At 38.0% G+C, this 20567-nt stretch overlaps 1 protein-coding gene across 1 annotated transcript in view; it reads right to left on the bottom strand.

Moving 5' to 3' along the window:
• Positions 1-20567, bottom strand: part of ACAD11 (acyl-CoA dehydrogenase family member 11) — a 93138-nt gene that overhangs the window by 67165 nt on the left and 5406 nt on the right. The window contains exons 2-7 of the mRNA XM_038002880.2: positions 12477-12576; positions 10364-10489; positions 9659-9820; positions 7304-7468; positions 904-1045; positions 119-240 (exon numbers count right to left, since the gene is read on the bottom strand). Coding sequence (XP_037858808.2) covers positions 119-240; positions 904-1045; positions 7304-7468; positions 9659-9820; positions 10364-10489; positions 12477-12576 — 817 coding nt within the window. The remainder of the gene's footprint in view (positions 1-118; positions 241-903; positions 1046-7303; positions 7469-9658; positions 9821-10363; positions 10490-12476; positions 12577-20567) is intronic.

Genomic DNA, 20567 nt, shown 5'->3' with positions numbered 1-20567 from the left:
CAGTATGACAAACAAAATGATCTAAGGATAAAGAATATAAAACCCGGAAGACTGGAAAACATTGTCAACAGTACATTGGTAAATAATGGCAAAACACATGTTTAAAACAATTAATTACCTGTGCTATTCCAGCCATCTTAAAAAATGAAAGGGCAAGAAAGAAATTCCAGTTAGGAAGAATAGAATTAATTCCCCTGCAGCGGCAATATATTGAAATCAGTTCTTCCATTGATGGTATCCCTATAAAAATGGCATGTAATATAAACTTTAATTAAAATGTCATGGTGAATATTTCACAATGTTATGAGAGACAGATATGTAAAATAGAATGTAATAACCATTAGCCCATACAACAAAACATGTTCTAAACCTTGACTTCCAAAAGATTATCATATACAAAGGATTACATTTGGTCATAAATTACTAAAAGTGGCATGCTAAGTTCAGAAAATTTAACGAAGAAAATGAAATAGGCCAGTCACGATGGCTCATGCCTCTAATCTCAGCACTTTGCAGGGGCCAAGGTGGGAGGATCACTTGAGAGCAAGAGCTTAAAACTAGCCCGTGTAACACAGTGAGACACCGTCTCTACAAAAAATTGAAAAATTAGCTGGGCATGGTAGCACGTGCCTGTAGTCCTAGCTACTTAGAAGGCTGAAGGGGGAGAATCACTTGAGCCCAGGAGTTCAAGGTTTCAGTGAGCTATGATTGTGGCACTGTACTCCAGCCCGGGTGACAGAGCAAGACCTTGCATCTAAAAGTAATAATAATAATAATAAAATAGAAACATGTTTAAGAAACACAAACTACTATCTAAAATTGCAGGATTTTATATTTTAATTATGAAAGTAATAAAGACAATTTTATATTAATAGCAATTTAGACAACATTATGTTCTCATACCTGAGTTTTCTTGAATACGAGAACCTTGATTTATCATTGGAACTGTCCTTGGCCAAAAGTAGAAGAGGGAAAGATGAGCTAAGTCTGACAAAGGATGACCAATGGTTGAAAGCTCCCAATCCAGCACCGCTATAACTCGACACTGTAATTAAAAATAAAGAGGTCTTTAACATATTGAAACTTAAAACAAGCATAATAAAGAAATAACATCGAATACATTCAAAATCATGTTTTCCATCAAAAGTCAATTTCAGGTATTTACCCACAGTGGCATATCTCATTTATAAAATAGCCAATTAGCCTTGATTATATAGAGCTAAGTCCTCTGGTTCCATCGCTGGCCATCAATCCTTCTCATTTTACTTTACATAGCCTTAATATCTCTGCTAATGAGCAGATGCAAAAGCAGTTAAAACTTCTCAACTGAAAGTAACTGTGATAAAAAGGAATTATAGTGAATTACTTATATTTTAATAATCCATGTTATGCATGATTAAACATTTGCTTTAGTAATTAATCTAACTACATAACAAATGTACTACTCCACCCATAGTACTTTTAAAAGTTATTTCATGTTGTAGATACAAAGCATAATTGTTATAAAAGATACTGTTAGTTTTATAAATATAAAATCCACCATTACACAGCAACATAAAACAATCATGTAACGTGGAGCCAATAAAACAGAAAGTTTTCCTCATTCAACCTTGTAATAGTATGTATCAAGGGAATATTTATCTTCTTTTTTTTGAGACAGAGTCTCACTCTGTAGCCCAAGCTGGAGTGCAGTGGCATGATCTCCGCTCACTGCAAGCTCCACCTCCTGGGTTCACACAATTCTCCTGCCTCAGCTTCCCCAGTAGCTGGGACTACAGGTGCTTGTCACCACGCCCGGCTAATTTTTTTGTATTTTTAGTAGAGACGGGGTTTCACCGTGTTCGCCAGGATGGTCTCGATTTCCTGACCTCATGATCCACCCGCCTTAGCCTCCCAAAGGGAATATACATCTTGATGTTAAGAATACAGGACACTCTATCGTTCATTTCTTATGTTCATATGGCTGTACATATGGCCAAAAAAATCAATTTGCAGAATAGTACATAGCGTATGATCCAATTTTTGCTTAAAGAGAAAGATTATAAATGAATAAAGTTGAAAGGATATTGCACCAAACTGAGAGCTATGGCTGTGGTTACTTTAAGGGATTAAGGCAGGAGGGATGAGGTCCAGAGAGGGGAACCTTCACTGCGGGGTTCTGTATACAGGAGTGATGTGACATGATCTGTATTTTAAGAGGGTCACTCTGGCTACTATGATTTCAATATACTATAGGGGGGCCAGTGAGGCAGCTGCAGCAATACTCTAGGCAGGTTATCCAAGCTACATAAAACTGCAGACCCCATTTAGGTAATATGAGTTACTGGGTTTCATGCCTCCATATAACCGTGTGTGCTTGCATTCCGTTGCTCCTCTGGCAAACTTACACACATTATTGGAGCTTTGTGTGGAAATGTGGGCTTTGGAATCAGACAGGCCTGTATTCAAACTCTAGCCCTACCATTTGCTGGCTGTATAACTCTGGACAAGTTAGTTAACCTCTCTAATCCTCAATTTTCTCAGCCATAATATACACCTCTTACACAGGGTTAGTTTGAAGATTAAATGGGCAGGTAGCACGTATAGTTCATTTACCAGTTTCTAGCAAAGTACCTGGCACACAACAGATGGCCAATATGTATTTATTTGATGAATATGTACAGAGCCTCACATATATAGCCAGGCAATCAAAACTTGGCCATTGTTACGGTGGAAAAAAATTGATTACTCCCTTCTCTATGACTCTGTAAGAGCTTTTACTGTGGTTATATTATACTATAAATTTGTAATATTATAAGTATTATAAATCACTATACTAGTTAGGTTTGTGAAACTACTGAAGAGGATGGATGCATTTTTCTCTTACATCATTCTATTTGTTTGTTTGTTTTTTTTTTTTTTTTTTTTTTTTTTTTTTTTTTTTGAGACGGAGTCTCGCTCTGTCGCCCGGGCTAGAGTGCAGTGGCCGGATCTCAGCTCACTGCAAGCTCCGCCTCCCGGGTTTACGCCATTCTCCTGCCTCAGCCTCCCGAATAGCTGGGACTACAGGCGCCCGCCACCTCGCCCGGCTAGTTTTTTGTATTTTTTTAGTAGAGACGGGGTTTCACCGTGTTAGCCAGGATGGTCTCGATCTCCTGACCTCGTGATCCGCCCGCCTCGGCCTCCCAGAGTGCTGGGATTACAGGCTTGAGCCACCGCGCCCGGCCACATCATTCTATTTGTTATCTATGCTTCTAACATCCAAAGAAAGGATGAGGCACTTATGCGATAAATGATTACTTTTCTTTTTTAATACAAATTGGGAAACTTCTCTGGAGTTATGTTTCAGAATATCTGAACCATTTTTGGGGTAAAAACACAAAGCTATAAAGCAAAAGCCAGTGAGAAAAGCTGATGGCTCATCAAATTGCATACATTAGTGCAAATTAATTACCAATAACTTATTAGAATCCTGTAGATGCCTGTTTGTGTTGAGAGTTATTAAAAGCTCAACATAACTTTTAGTGGTTGATTTGGACATTTACTAAATCGTCTTACTGCTACTAAGGAACTTATTAGTAAAATGATTTTTGACAGTTTTTCTGAAACCTCAGCACAACACAAAGCTTTTAGTTTTTTAAATTATCTTTTTTATAGAGAGGTTCATTTTGTGTATACTTTTTATGCCATTGAATTTTATTAATATGTATGTGTATTGGTATTCAAAACAAACAAAAAATACATACAATCCAACAGAACAAACAGTAGATGAAGAAGGCAGGGAAGAAAATAACAGAATTTGTTATAAAAAGATGAAGCTAGGAGTAAGGTTATTACACATAATTGAATGTGATAGGAGATGCAGAGTTGTTAGTGTGGGTAGTAAGATTTGCTTTGAATTTTTAGCGGGTAAAATAAAGTGTGAAGCATGGTCACTCACAATCTTTACAGCGAATGCAGGTCAAAAACAAACCAGCTGCTCAAGAGGGACAACTTTTCTTGGCAATGAGGCTAAAGAAAAATATCACCCATCAATCTGCATACAGGTGATATTGTGTAGCGGACTAAAACGTCTTCAACAATATAAAGAGAACTTTTGAGGGGCATGATGTAATTCCTAGAAAGCAGGCTATGCTGGAAAATGACTGAAAGGACAAAGATGAGTCAAGTAGAAGACAAGACCACATGCTGGGAGTGGGAGCTGAGATGAGACAAGAAATGTGAGAGTTTGAGAAGAAGGGAAAAGATTTAGAAAAGCCATTTTTTAAATGTCACAGGTTTTACTAAGAGGTGAAGTTACAGCCTAGATAAAATAATGTGGCATAAAAATGTCTCAGACCCAATTACCCTTATTTCACTTTATTCTGCAGTAAAAATATGAGGATTCAAGTTCAGGGCTAGAAATTGGTTAAAGTCAAGGAGTGATGAACATCCCCTGTAGGATTATTACAAAAAAGTAAAATAATAATAATAATGATGATATAAAGTCAGGATGGGAAGATTCTAGAATAATAAGTAACCTAAGGTCAGGACACTTTATAATTCTTACATTACTTGCATACATCTATAGTCAAAAAATTATTAATGAAATCGATACTAAAGAGGGTAGTTTTTGAGATGACTGATTATGATCATGTGCCTTATGTAGGATAAGAAGTCAAGTGAAGTCATGAAGGGCTTATGGATTCTAAATTAACAGCAATCAAATTTACAGTGTCTCAGGGAAGATACAGAGAAATAAACGAACAGAAGGTAAAGAGGGTGAGGTCAAAGATAACAGGTTTCAATTTCTAGATCACTGAAGTTGACAAGCTCCAATGGATGTTCCTAATTATATTTTTCAAGTTGAAATGACAATATGCAGATTTTACATTAAACTCCAAGATCCTAAACATTTCTCTACCGGTAAAATTTATATTTGGAAAATCAACATTTTCCAGGAAAACTGGATTTCTTTTCAATACTGCAGTGAGCATGTTGTGCTACTGAAACACTTGCTCAAACATGCTTTAAATACTTTATAAATAAGTAACGGAAAATAATTTCGTTTTGCCATATCCTGTAGTTTCCTTTACTGGCTTACCCCACACATTCCTGGAAGGTTTGTCATTTAAAACTGCTTTGTCTTCTTTCTTAATTGTTGTGTTTTCTGATGACAAAAACACAACATGCTGTTGTTTTAAAAATGAAAACCAAAAAACATCAAATCCTAAACATTACAGAAATGTACAACGATGTCTCCTCTAATTCCATCCCCTACCATCACTGTTTAGGTTTCAGTACATATTATGAAAGATTTACTTATACCCTGATATTTTTCTGAAGAAGCTTGACAAGTAGTCTTAAAAAAGTCAGAGAGAAAAATGAAGGGGAAAAAATGGAAAAGTGAGGGTACCTGAAATAAATTGAGCATCATTGAGGTGCCAGGTACCAACCAGTTGCTCATATTGACTGTTTCATTTTAGCTGCCCAGCAACTCAGAAATTTTTTTTTTCAATTTTAAAAGGCACAAAATGTCAGTTTCCTGGGTTTGATAATGTACCATAGTTGTATAATATCCATTTTGCAGAATTTGGATGATGGATACACAGGACTTCTCTGTACTATAATACTTTTACAACTTTTTGTGGAACTCTAATTATTTCAAAACAAAAAGTTAAAAACAGAGATACAGAGAGAGATTAAATAACTTGCTTTAAGTTCACACTGCTAGGGAATGAAAGTTAAGCACAAATTTATGAGATGGAAATAGTTGCTTAGTGAATAATTAAAATTAATCCCTTCAACATAGATTCATTCAGAATCATATAAGCACCTGCAATATAAAGATGAATAAGACATAGTCATTGTTTTAAAGGAACTCCAAGTCTAGTGGGTTCTGTTATCTACTATAGAGACTCAATATTATATAGACTCAACTGAAATATTAAATGACACAGATCAAATACAGGCCAGATCCTGGTATGTTTTAAGGCATATGCTTTTATAATTTTCTAGATTATAAATTAGCATATTTAATTTTTCTAATCTAAGGGTAGATAATTAACAAGGTTAGAATTCAGAATTCATCAGTGCCAGTAGCAACAGGTTGCACATGTATGCACAAATATACATAATTACACACTATAATTTTAGTATCTAAATTGACTTTTCTTTTTTTTCTTTGAGACAAGAGTTTCACTCTTGTTGCCCAGGCTGGAGTGCAATGGTGTGATCCTGGCTCACTGCAACCTCCGACTCCTGGTTAAAGCAATTCTCCTGCCTTAGCCTCCCAAGTAGCTGGGATTACAGGTGTGCGCCACCACACACAGCTAATTTTGTATTTTTAGTAGAGATGGGGTTTCTCCGTGTTGGTCAGGCTGGGACTTTCTATGAAAAATTTTTTCTCCTGCAGGTAAACATGCTCACATGTGTTTACACTATTTTTGGATTTTCAATTGATATACACTACTTTGAGTTATGACAACAATGCAATTTACAATGGTATTTTCCGCTATCCTTTTCCAATAGGAAAGGAACACAAAACCTGGAAGTTTAGCACACGAATTTAGAGCAGCTCTTCCTGCCCTAAAACATCTTAGCATTCTAAGAAAACTAATGAACCCAGAAAATCCTCCTCTCAGAAGCAGGATTCAGGGAACTGCAAATCTTTCTCATGCATGTAGGAATACTAAGTGCCAAATGGCATGCCCAAAGACATACAGTTAATCAGAGGAAAACTGAAGAGGTTTCCTCTTTCCCACTATACTGTGATCCTAGGCCTCATTGCAGGTGCTCAGTGGAGGAGTACAGCTTTCATTTGTTTATACTCTTTATGAAGAGTACAGTGTGCACATTTACACAGAGCAAGGTTATATTAATCTCATGGAATTCTTTTGAAGCCTCAAGAAGCTTTTGGAATTCTCTGTTCTCAGAGTTTATAATAAACAGATAATAAATTCTTCATGAGATAGGGCTAAAAACCCCAAAGAAGTAGAAATGAACCAGAAAAAAAAAGCAAGAACATGGATAAGCTAAATATTGTAACTAGTAGACGAAAAACTTCTTTGAAGAAAACAGCGTCATGCATGTAAAATTCCCAAATCCTTTTAAGCAGTAAACCAAATACCACTTGGGATTAGAACCAGTCTTAAAGGTAGGCAGCTAACTTACGCTGGAAAATCTGCAGGACTGCTTTCTAAAAATTTTGAGTGGTGACGACAGTCTTGAGCTGTAGGGGAACAGGGAGTCGGTTGGGCTTCTTCAGTGCTCTGGGGGAGCATTTACTTAGTATTGTGTCACAAAACAGACCTACTCAATTAATTGTAAACATAGTTAACTGTACCTCTTTAGGGTGGAAAACTATGTTATCTAGTCTGAAATCTCCATGAATCAAATTCTCTTCATTGTCATTATCCGGCAAGTTCTTCATTAGCCAGTCCGATAACTGTTGCATGGCAGCGATGTCCTGATGAGCTGCAGCTTGATATTGCTTTGTCCAGGTTGATACCTAAATACATATAAATAAGAAAAATGGTAAAGCTGAAAGTGGAACGTAGGATCTAGCAATTCTAAAATTAAAACAAAATTCAAATGCTGTTTTACTCCTAAATACTTAAGACCCATACTGGTGATACTCATGTCAGCCTAAAACACTCAAATCAGCCTAAACCTTAAACATTTAAGTCTCTTTTCCATATAGTTCCATTTTACTTACCTAGCTTTTTATCAGGAGAAAAATACTGGCCTAGGGATCAAGAGATATGGGTTCTAGTCTTTATTCAACAACTACTTTGTAGAAGAAAAAAGAAAGAATGCATACAAACACACACAAACACATGTGCACACATACCCACTCTCTCTCCCTCTTTCACACACACACACACAAACACAAATATATAGACATAGATAATTTCTGGAAAGGGTCACAAGAAATAAGTAACCCCTGAAAAAGGGAATATGGGGACTAGAAGAAAAAAAGATGACATTTACTTTTTTTTTGAGACAGAGTCTTACTCTGTTGCCTAGGCTGGAGTGCAGTGACTCCACCTCCCAAGTTCAAGCAATTCTCCTGCCTCAGCCTCCTGAGTAGCTGGGATTACAGGTGCACGCCACCATGCCTGGCTAATTCTTGTATTTTTAGTAGAGACGGGGTTTCTCCATGTTGGTCAGGCTGGTCTCGAACTCCCGACTTCATGATCTGCCTGCCTTGGCCTCCCAAAGTCCTGGGATTACAAGCTTCAGCCACCGCACCCAGTCTACTTTTCATTTTAATACTCTTTCTTATTATCCATAGAATTTTCTAAATATATTACAGGTATGATTAGTGTAAAGATCTTCTATTGTTCTTAGAATTGAATACAAACAAATCAACTTACTCATAAAGTCCTCCAACAAGTGGGACCATCTTGTTTATTTGTTTTTTTAATCTCTATTTCCCAAGGCATCTTTGCGCAATTTAGTGCAATAGAGCAAAGATCTTTACTTGGTCTTATCCAGTCATATCGACCTGGGTTTAAATTATATCTAAGCCACTTACTTGTATATTACTTGATTGATGCAAGCCTCCCTTTCTTCATCTGCAAAATGGGAGTAGTAATACCTATATCTTACGGTTGTTGTAAAGATCAAAAAAGAGAGGTCGACAACTCACTCTGCCATGTAGGACCTAGCATATAGTGAGTACTCTCTAAACTTTAGTTCCCTTTTCTCTTTCCTTAACCCCCACAAAATGATATGCTTATAAAGGAAAGCAGCCCCATATATATCTAGTATTGCTTTTCTTTAATTTAAAATGATCCCCATCACTCTAAATTTTATCTTTCCTTAAATACTCATTATAAGATATCTCTCCCAGGAAGCTTTCTCTATATAAGCAAGGGCAACTCAACTTCCACCCTTTGAATGGCTCTTATGATGAGTATTAAACAATTTACTACTAGATTTTACACTCTTTTACACCATTTGCAGGTTTCATGTATGACATGCATGTACAGGTCTCTCAAAAATGACCACAAGTTCCTATGGGGAAGAACCTATTGTATATTTTTCTTGATATTTAACACAATACTCAGCAGGTATTAAACACACAGTCAAGCTTAATAAATGTCTGCCAGTCCAACTTAGAAAGATAAAACTGTAGGCCGGGCACGGTGGTTCATGCCTGTAATCCCAGCACTTTGGGAGGCTGAGGCGGGCGGATCACGAGGTCAGGAGATCGAGACCATCCTGGCTAACACGGTGAAACCCCACGTCTACTAAAAATACAAAAAGTTAGCAGGGCGTGGTGGCGGGCGCCTGTAGTCCCAGCTACTCGGGAGGCTGAGGCAGGAGAATGGCGTGAACCCGGGAGGCGGAGCTTGCAGTGAGCAGAGATTGTACCACTGCACTCCAACCTGGCCAACAGAGCAAGACTCCGTCTCAAAAATAAATATATAAATAAAATAATAATAAGAAAAAATTGTATAGTTAAAAGTATTGGAAAATTAAGTGAAGAGTCTAAAACAGAAGATTTTGTGGAACAAAACCTAATATAAAAACATAAGATAATTTTATACTAAAAACTAGTCATTCTGAAGGACAATGTTAAAAGTCATAGCCAAGTTTCAGAAAAGTATACAATAATAAGTTTTTTTGTTGACTAACAAGGTATATTATTTATAAGAACTTGAAAAAATAGCTATTAATGTGGATGCATTACCTGTCTTTTGCAGTACCCAGCACCTACACCATATCCTTCCAGCTGCAATGACTGTATATTCAAGGAATGTAACTGAGCCAATGTTTCTACCATGGCCACATATATGGCTGAACGTTCTGCTGGGCTAACTCCAGGAACTGTTAAATCACGAAAGATTCGACCCTATGGAAGTGATTACAACAGATTATTTAAATGTGTGCAATCAATACTTTGTAGAATATACTAGAAAAACATTCATTTGTGAAACATATTTAACATTAGAGTATACATGCCAAAGGGAAAATAAAAGGATATGCCGAGATAAATGTAAACATCAAAACTACTCTCAATTATTTTACAGAAAAAATTTAAAACATTTTGAATTTATTGTTCTTAATGGCTTGACCTATGTGGAGTCTTGTTTTCCTTGCTACCTTATGGACAATTTGGTTATTGCCATTACAGATAGCTCTTTACTGACACCTAGAGGAAAATTTAAGAATAAGTCAATACCCCTTAATTACTAAATTTGTTTTTTGTCTATTCCATCCCTCCCTTTGTAAGTGCTCAATTTGAACAAAATTGTAAGTTTTTGCAAAGCAATCTAATTACCTAAAATGTTAAATAACAAACTATATCATTTATTAAGTATCATAATAAAACATCTTATTAACTTCATAATTAAAAGTAAAAGCAACAACAAAATAAGATTAAGTGTTAATTTACCTGCACATGTTCCATTATGTAAAATTCTGTTCCAATGACAGAAGTATCACTGCAGTACAGTATAGGCTTGGGAACAGGGAATCCAGCTGAAAACAAGGCTTTCTGGACTTTAAATTCTCTATCAATCTAAATAGGATGATAAATCATTAAAAATCAGAGAAACTGATTTAATTATAATTAAATGTAATAACTACTCATCAGCTAACCTTAAGGCTAGAAAACAATGTAAAACAGTATCAACAAATACTCCAGAGGATAATAGTAATAACTTCCCTAATAGTAGTCTTGGTGTAAGCATTATGCTTATAAATTAGACCACTACTAAAAAATGTAATTTAATTAGAATAAGAAGATGAGCACCTGCACGAGACTTAACCCTGGCTCTGATAATGTGAAGGCAATAGTTACTGTTCACAATATTTCACATATTTTATCATAAAACATCCCTTTTTCCTCAGCAGTTCCCTGGCTGGCTGCTCACTCTTTCATGTCTTCCAAGGAAGCTCAAGTAAGTCTCTATTCTAGCACTCTGCCACAGTCAGCTACAAAGAGCTGGGGGTGAGAGGTGAGTGGTGGTGGAAGGACAAGTACTTGCCCTTTCTGGAGAGCAAGGGAGGCATGTGTTTCCAGGGCAGGGGTGTGGGGATCTTTCCTGGCACTCATGACTGCTGTGGAGCTCAAGATAACTACCAGGAAAGTAGGCAGCTAAAAGCAAACTGGAGCCCAAATAAGATAGTGGGGAAAAAATGGCTTCCTTAATTAGGACAGATGCACAGGCTACCACTCAGGACCCAAGGGCAGAGCTGTTGATGCAAGCCAAGTAACGATGGCTCATCTACATGTAGTCACCTGGCCCCAGACTCAGGCAACGGTGACTGATCATTCTAAGGAGGGGAAAGTATGCAGCTCGTTTTGACATCAGGAAGTAAAGCAGGAGCTGCGGCAATAAATGGAACAGGAAAATAATGAAACCCATGTCCAAGGTGAGAGCAGCCAGTGGTACCAAGGGCTGTGGAAAGAAGTGTTAACCACTCAGGTGTTGGGAAACGAGGGGGAGGAGGTAAAGGGGAAAGGGCAAAAGGGTTAGAGAAGCAAAAAGTGGATCACAGAGCAGGGGCATTGCTTTTTTCAATGCAGAGTTGAGAAAACTGAAGGGAGTTGAAACAGAGTACTCCAGATCCTTGGGAGCTGTACTAGGGCTGAGAGCATTATGCCCTGTTCTGATGTGTTCAGGTGGGATGCCATCAAGGAAAGAGACAAATAAAGCTGTTTATTGGGGCATGCGTGGGGATTATCCTTCAGCCATACTATATTGATATTTAATAAAAGTTACCCAACTTTTTTTACCTTAAGCATCCAACTTACTTCATGTTTCTGGGAATATGATATGGGACCAAGAAAGTCCCATAGAATCTACATTTTCTATTACTGTGGTATTAAACCTACCCCACAATTGTTCTTCCCCAGTGAGCTGGGCCTGGGAAGCACCTGCTGTACATGATTACAGTCATATCCTAAATATGCACAGTGCTTTTAATGTTCTCCAGTGCTTTGATTTCTGTCCCCTCTTGTTCTCTGAAAATCCACAGATAGTACCTGTTTTCTGAAGGCAGAAAAAGCTAGTTTTTAACAAAAATCTTTTATAATTCTCACTGTCTAATATTTAGAAAGTACTATAAAATACTTATTCAAATCTTTCTTTTTATCACCAAAAGATTAGAGGGTTGTCATAGCAAATATATTAAAATAATTCTGAGTAGGTACTATTACACATAATAAATATATAACAAAACAAAACACCTATAGATGAGTAGCAATGAAAATATTCATTGGTTGATTTTACTTCTAGCCAACAGTGTAGAGGAAAACCAAATACACAAAAGAACTGGGTGTTGTTCAAGATTAATAGCCTAAAGATAGACTTACATTTCAACCTCAAATCATTTTTTAAAACAAAAAAAGATATAATTCAAGGGAAATTTTCATTAGAAATAAAATACATTTTATATTATTTGGCAATCATAAGATGCCTTTTAAAAGTAAATTAGCTTTGTGTGTATTAAAAGCATTTATTTGTCACCAAAGAATTTATCATTACATTTGTATACTATACCTTATGTGCTTTAGGAAGAAGTGAACCTGGTGGTTTTTTCCTGAGCACATATGTTTGAAAGCCCTTCTGGAGATAAAAGGTTGGATTGGACTGTCCTGCTCTAGATAAAAGTAAAAAAAAAAAAAAAAAAAAAAGGTCAATTACGAAGATATGTTTTCCTTCATCCCCAAATCCTACTGAAACGTCAGAAGAAACAAATGAAAATAAATTTGTCTCAACGCTGGAAAATCAAGAGGGATGTTATCAGCAGCTCACAACATGAATTTCTAGATTAAAGCAGATGGCAACATACTGGCAGCTGGAGAATCTGTGACTCACACAGGTAGAAGAGAGGACCCCACTTCTTGACTGCAAAACCTAAGTTTTTTGTTGTTGTTGAGACGGAGTCTCGCTCTGTCGCCCAGGCTGGAGTGCAGTGGCCGGATCTCAGCTCACTGTAAGCTCCGCCTCCCGGGTTCACACCATTCTCCTGCCTCAGCCTCTGTAGTAGCTGGGACTACATTAGCTGGAACTACAGGCGCCCGCCACCTCGCCCAGCTAGTTTTTTGTATTTTTTAGTAGAGACGGGGTTTCACCGTGTTAGCCAGGATGGTCTCGATCTCCTGACCTCGTGAACCACCCGCCTCGGCTTCCCAAAGTGCTGGGATTACAGGCATGAGCCAGCGCGCCCAGCCACAGCAAATATTACAAACACATTTTTTTTTTTAAAATGCCAAACATCTGATTGGATGCATTTTTGATGAGGCAGTTCTCTAGTCTTATATAAAGCACTGGTCTTTCATGTTAGTAAATGACCCAAATGAAATACAAAGAAAAAACTAAAAGTTTCTTGTTGAAGATAGAGTGACCCAGCAAGTCTGCTTCTACAAATATATCCAAGAGAACTGAACACATAAAATTAACACAAAAACTTGTACATGAATGTTCACAGCAGTACAATTCACAACAGCCAAAAATTAGAAACAGCTCAAATGTCCATCTGCAGACAAAAGGATAAACAAAATGTGGTATATCTATACAATGGACTATTGTTTGGCAATACAAAGGAATAAAATGCTAATTCATTTTATTCGTTTGGAATAAACATGGATGAATCTTGAAAATATTATGTTGAGTGAAAGAAGCTAGTCACAAAAGACTACATATTATGTGATTCTATGTCTATGAAATGTCCAGAATAGGCAAATCCACAGTGACAGAAAGTAGATTAGTAGCAGCAAGGGATAGGGGGAGGAAAAAATTGGGAAGTGTGAGGTTTCTTTGGGGGTGATGGAAATGTTCTAGAACTAGATAGTGGTGATGATTGTACAACATTGTGAATATATGGAAAACAACTGACTTATACACTTTAAAACGGTTAAATTTTTAAATGTTATGTTATATGAATTTCTCAAAAACAAACAAAAACAAAAGTTTCTCTTTTGAGGAAGTATCTAAAATGGTTATAACAAAGACAAAAAAAATTGCAGAAGCCCATTTGCATTGGAGGATCATTGTCAACACTGTCAATACAGTACTCGCTAAATTTAACCACTCCAAGCATCAGGCCTCCAAATAGCCTGCAATCACTGATGGTCTCAATATAAGAACCACCATTGAGCCAATAGTCATAACTATTGATTAGCTCTTGGACAAGATATTTGGTGCTGAGAGAAATGCATTGATCTATAACCTAAGAGATGGTACTTTTGATGTGTCCAACCTCCATTAACAAATAGAAAATCTTTGCATGTAAGTGTGCAGCCATGGACACTTACTTGGTTAGAGAAGACTTTAAACAGACAATCTCACGAGACCCTACTAAGCCAGCCATAGCATTGGTTCCCTTAGGAGCATAAACGCCATGATGTCATGGCGTCATCAGATGAGTTTCTTCAGCAGACTCCTTGCAGCAGTCCAGGGTTTACTCCATGCCCCCATTCCCCCTCGGTGACAGCTCAGGTAAGAGGGAATGAGATCAGGAAATGGGTGAGTATGGGTACCACCTTGATTTAGAAGTCTTAGTCTATTTAGGCTGCTAGTCTATTCAGGCTGCTATTATGAAATACCATAGACTGGGTAGCTTATAAACAACAGAAATTTATTTCTCACATTTTTGGAGCCTGGGAAGTCAAAAATCAAGGCGCCAGCAGATTCAGTGTCTGGTGAGGACCTGCTTTCTTATAGACGGCACGTTCTTGCTCTTTCCTCACATGGTGATAGGAGCAAGGCAGTTCTTTGGGGTCTCTTTTATAACACTAATCCCATTCTTGAGGCCACTGTACTCATGATCTAATCATCTCCCAAAGACCCCCCACTTCTTAATATCATTACCTTGGGAGTAAGGATTTCAACATATGAATTTCTGAGGGACACAAACATTTAGATCATAGTAAAGCCTCATGCCCTACAGAAGCCATTATCTGTAGTAGCAGTCTTTTGGCACCAGCTTCCAGGGCCCTAGCAAAAGATATGACTAGTTGAAATAATCCTCTACACTTAGGAAAGCCCAAAGCTATGCCTTTCCACCAGATACTTAAAAGTTCATTTATAGACTTTCCAGTTCAGATGCAGTTTACTAATTAGATGTTATTTTTACCATAAGGAATGCTGCCTGGAAACACATCTGATATGCCACCTTTACCAAGTTTTCAGAACTACAGAGCTAGAAAATTAGATAAATTTATCCACAGAGCAGGAGGAAGGTTTTTTAACCCTTTATTTATGTCACGGTTAACAAGTCTCAGACTCATGGCATCCTCCTAGAGGGTGCATCTACCTGCATCTCTAAGCTTTAGAAACTCAGAAATTCCTATAGGAATTTTTTTTAATAGAAAGGAATGAAAAAAGAAAAGCACAGGCCCTGATAAGGGAATCTGTTATGTTTGTGGATATCTAAGAAGCCATCTAATCCCTTGTGCAGAGATTTGAAAATATTCAGGATTTGCTGCTTTTTAATTTTACTCCTTTTCCTTTGGTGGAAATCATGACTGGTGGAATTATGACTATTCTGATCAAGCGCATTTAATAAAACCACTAAGCAGACTCAGACCTTCACCAACTATCTACTCTGACAACCATTTTGGTTTGCTCATTAAGGTTTACGAAATTGAGTGAGCAATGATGAAGGATAACAACCATCCCGGCAAATTTGAACTCACAAGCATTCCTCCTGAACCCTTTGGATTTCCACAAATTTTAAAAACTTTTTATATTGATGCCAACAGCATCTCAAATGTGTTTGCTGTTGATAAGAGATCAGGAAAAAAGAAGATTAAAAGACAAATGACCCAGTGTTTGCCCATGGAAACACTGAGTATATGGTCCAAGAGGCATAAAAGTACAAAGCTGGAAAACAAGAAACAGAGTTTCTCTTAAGAAGTTGCTCAGATCCTATGTATTCAATAGGCCACAGTGAAAAAATGAGAGATGGCAAAGCAGAATCAAAGATAAAGTCAAACAGAAGACTCCTGACAAGTGCAATGGAGTCATCAATGACGGGTGAAGAATCTCATTACTGAGAAGGAAGAATTTAACATCAGCCAAAAGAGCTGGAGAGTGTCCAAACACTTCCATTATCGCAGTGTACCAGAGCTAGCACCATGCTAGGTGCTTTGCTAGGGACTTCCCTAGAAGTGGTTACCCATCCTCTAGAGGTGCGTCTTCTGGAACCATGACTACAGAAACAGACTAAGCCAACCAAAACTCAACATGAAGTTTGAACATGAACACACAGTCATGAAATCTGAAGGACTCTGATTTGTAGGAAGTCAGTCTAGTGACAGTTTTTTTTTTTTTTTTTAAATCATACTTGAGCTGCTATTTCATATATTATTAGACATTTCTGAATACCTGAATATATACAGGGTAAGGACATACAGTTGCACTTTATCCACATGATAAATAGAATTCATGATAGAGGACAAAGGTTTTTAAAATTGGCATCATTAAAAAAAAAAGAAAGAAAAACAGTGAGTCCAGACTACTTAACTTAGTGTAAGACTGTCCCTCCCCAGCCCCAATACATACCTACCACTTCCCATTTCCTATCACTGACAGCACTGCTGCCTTGAGACCACCAGAACTGGTTTCACTGTGCTCTTTACCCCTCTTTATATCATCAATACCAGAAGTCCCCAATTCCCGTTTATACTTGTTTACTGAATTTTGATTCCCATAAGACTCTGCACATTCCCTATTTTCTCCCACATCTTCTCCACCCCCTCAACACCTGATATCCTTCCACTGTGCCCCTGGAACTCACAGTCTTTCACAATTCCATACAGCTTCAATATCTTCTCTGAATAGACCCTTCACCTCCTTGCTCTAACTAAAACCTGAATATTCCATGAGAATCCTGTTTCCTTTGTAGGCTTCTTAAGTGGTAGATGTTTTTCCCACATCAGTCTTCTAGTAAGCCTGGATGGAGTCTACATCCTTCCTGAAACTCACTGCCACTTCCAGACTCCTTGCTCTCCCTCCTGTGTAAATTCTTCCCTCAGCTTTGAATCTCAGGCCATGAGACTCTGCCACCCTCTACCCCTTTTTCTTGCAGTCACCTACTAACTCTCAGATCATTTCCCCTCATTTCTTAAGGACTTTGGCATATTCACTACTACTCTAATTCACACTACTCCTGTCTTCATTCCTGATTTCAAAATCTACACAGATGTCCCTTTTAACATTTAGGCCAATAAATTCCTTGAATTTTTCTCCACCAGTGATATTTTCCTTGACACTATCTCAGCCAGTAATTCTGAGTTACACCCTACATTTTAGCAATATCAACAATAAAAGCACTGAATAATCCTAGTTTCTAAACATTTCTACCTCTGACCTCCTGCCTTTCCACTCACTCCTGCTAGTACCTCAATTGCAACAATCCTTCAATCCTAGACCTACCGTCCACTGATCATACTGCCATTCACCTCATATCCCCTGACCATGTCCTTTGCCCAAGACTGTGGGAGCCCACCTCTTGCATCACTGTGACCTGGATGTGAACATGGAGTCAAGAGATAGCATTTTGGAACTTTAAGACTGTCCCATTGGATTTTGGACTTGCATCGGGCCTGTAGCCCCTTTTGTTTCAGACAATTTCTCTGATTTGGAACAGGTGTATTTACCTAATGCCTGTACCCCCATTGTATCTAGGAAGTAACTAACTTGCTTTTGATTTTACAGGCTCATAGGCAGAAGGGTCTTGCCTTGTCTCAGATGAGACTTTGGACTGTGGACTTTTGAGTTAATGCTGAAATAAGACTTTGGGGGACTGTCAGAAGGCATGATTCATTTTAAAATACGAGGACATGAGGTTTGGGAGGGGTCGGGGTGGAATGATATGGTTTGGTTGTGTCCCCACCCAAATCTTATCTTGAATTGTAGCTCCCATAATTCCCAATTCCCATGTGTCATGGGAGAGACCTGGAAGGACGTAATTGAATAATGGGGGTGATGGGGGTGGGTCTTTCCTGTGCTGTTCTCATGATGGTGAATAAGTCTCATGAAATCTGATGGTTTTATAAAGGAGAGTTCCCCTGCACACACTCTCTCTTGCCTGACTCCACGTAAGACATCCCTTTGCTCTTCGTCTTCTGCCATGATTGCAAGGACTCCCCAGTCATGTAAAACTGTGAGTCCATTAAACCTCTTTCCTTTATAAATTATCCAGGCTTGGGTATGTCTTTATTAGCAACATAAGAACAGACTAATACATTCTTTCTTAACTAGGTTAAATTTGATAGTAAATTATATAACCACTACCTTGAATACACCTTCAGTACACTTCACTTGCCCTTTCCTCACTTCATGGTGTTTGCTTGGCAAAACTTCCATCCATGTTAAATCCTTTTTTTTTTTTTTTTTTTTTGGCTTACACTGATATAACTGGCCATAGCTGAAGAAAGACACATACAGTCATAATTACTGTTTTAGGTTAGGTTCCCAATAAACAGATCATGAGAAAAAAAATTATATACAAGTGACTTATTAAGGAAATGTTTGGGGAACTAATAAGAAATGTGGGGAAGCAGGTCAAGAAAGGGGAGAAAGACAAGCGAGGGTGCGGTCTAAGACAAAGTCCCTTAGAGGGTAGCTTCAGCCTGATCTCACCAGTGTGTGGGTGGGGGTAAAGATAATGGGAGAACTCTGCCGTGTCGAAGTTCAAAACATGTCTCTGAAGCAAGGATAATGAAGATTTCATACTTCTGAATCACTAGTGGCTAAGGTCCATCTCAGGTACTACAACAGTAAGACCAAAGTGTGCTCCAGCAGCCTGAGGGCAGTTTGCGAAAAAAAGAGCCATGTTCATTGGAAGCAAAAACCAACAAAGGCAAGACATGTACAGCAACACTAAGAAGGGATCCAAGAGGATCTGGACAAAGCATTAATAATATCTACTGAAATATCTATTCTTGCTTCAAATTCATGACCTCAGCAAACCTCAAAATGAACCGCATCTGGCAATCATATTTCCTTAGCTCATTCATTCTCCCATTCTCTTGGATGGCTGTTTCATAATTCTCTCTCCTCAAACCTCAAACACTTTCTTCTCTATCTTCATTCTCAGCTAATTAATTACCTAGTTTCCTATTTCAACGAGCAAATGGGAGCAATCAGATGAGAACTTCCACAAGCTTATACTACTGTATCTACTGCATACAATAATCTGTACCCATATATTCTGTCTTCCCTCCAGAGTCTGCAGAAGGATGTGCACATTTCTAAGGGCAGCCCCTTCTCTTGCATATTAGATTCCTGCCTTCTTAAGGATTTCTTTCCAGGCCTCTCTCCTACACAAAATTTTCTCTTCTAGATTATTGTCATCAGCATACAAATATGATGTTATTTTTTAAAAATATATTTTTAAAATAACATCATATTTGTCTTGACCTCACTTCCCCCTCTACTTAAAACATTTCTATTTCCTTTTGTAGAAAAACTCCTCAAGAGTTTACAAGTCCTCCTATCTTCTTAAACCCATTTCAATCAAGCTTTCATTCCCTTCTTTCCATTAATACTACTTTCTCAAGATCACAAATACAAACCATGGTTTTTCCCCACCTCTTTGGCCACTTCTTCTCAGACTCCTTTGTAGGTTTCTCTTAATCTGCCAACTTCTTTTTTTTGTTTTTTTGTTTTGTTTTGTTTTTTTGTTTTTTTTTTTTTTGTTTTTTTTTGAGATGGAGTCTCGCTTTGTCGCCCAGGCGGGAGTGCAGTGGCTGGATCTCAGCTCACTGCAAGCTCCACCTCCCGGGTTCACGCCATTCTCCTGCCTCAGCCTCCCGAGTAGCTGGGACTACAGGCGCCCGCCACCTCGCCCGGCCAGTTTTTTGTATTTTTTAGTAGAGACGGGGTTTCACCGTGTTAGCCAGGATGGTCTTGATCTCCTGACCTCGTGATCCACCCGTCTCGGCCTCCCAAAGTGCTGGGATTACAGAATCTGCCAACTTCTTAATATTGGGGTACCTTGGACTCAGTCTCCAAACCTCCTCTCTATGTGAACTATTTTCTAAGACCTTCGATCTCATGTCTTTAAATATCTTCTTTTTGTCGATGACTCCCAAATTTATATGTCTTCCAGATCGCTGCCCCAACCTCAAGATATAACCAACTGCTTACTATACATATCTACTTGGATGTCCAAAAGGCACCTTGAAACTCAAGACTCCAAAACTGAGTTCCTCAAATTCCCCCCAAATCTGTTTTCCTATAGTCATCTATATTTCAGTTCATAATAACCCTATACTTTGTTACCAAGGAAGAAATGAAATAATCTTCATCTCTTCCTTTCCTAGCCCACATCTAATCAGTTAGTAAATCCTTCACAATACAGTTATGCATTGCTTAATGACAGGGATATGTTCTGGAAAATATGTTAAGTGATTTTTGTCACGTATAAACATCCTAGAGTGCACTTACACAAACCTAGATGGTATAGCCTACTATGCACTGATACATAATTATGTTTTGTGATCCTAAACGTCTCAAAATTGAGTCACTTATGACAGGTGACTCAGCTTACAGTGAAATCACTGACCCCTCAGAGTAGTAAGCATATGGACTGAGGTGATAAGATAGCATCTGCTGTGGCCAGGAACCCCGACACCTGAC

The sequence above is a fragment of the Chlorocebus sabaeus genome, chromosome 15 (assembly GCF_047675955.1).
Source record: "Chlorocebus sabaeus isolate Y175 chromosome 15, mChlSab1.0.hap1, whole genome shotgun sequence".
In the NCBI taxonomy this organism is placed as follows: domain Eukaryota; kingdom Metazoa; phylum Chordata; class Mammalia; order Primates; family Cercopithecidae; genus Chlorocebus; species Chlorocebus sabaeus.
Note: the sequence above shows the minus strand (reverse complement) of the source record. Positions and strands in the feature narration are given on the sequence as shown.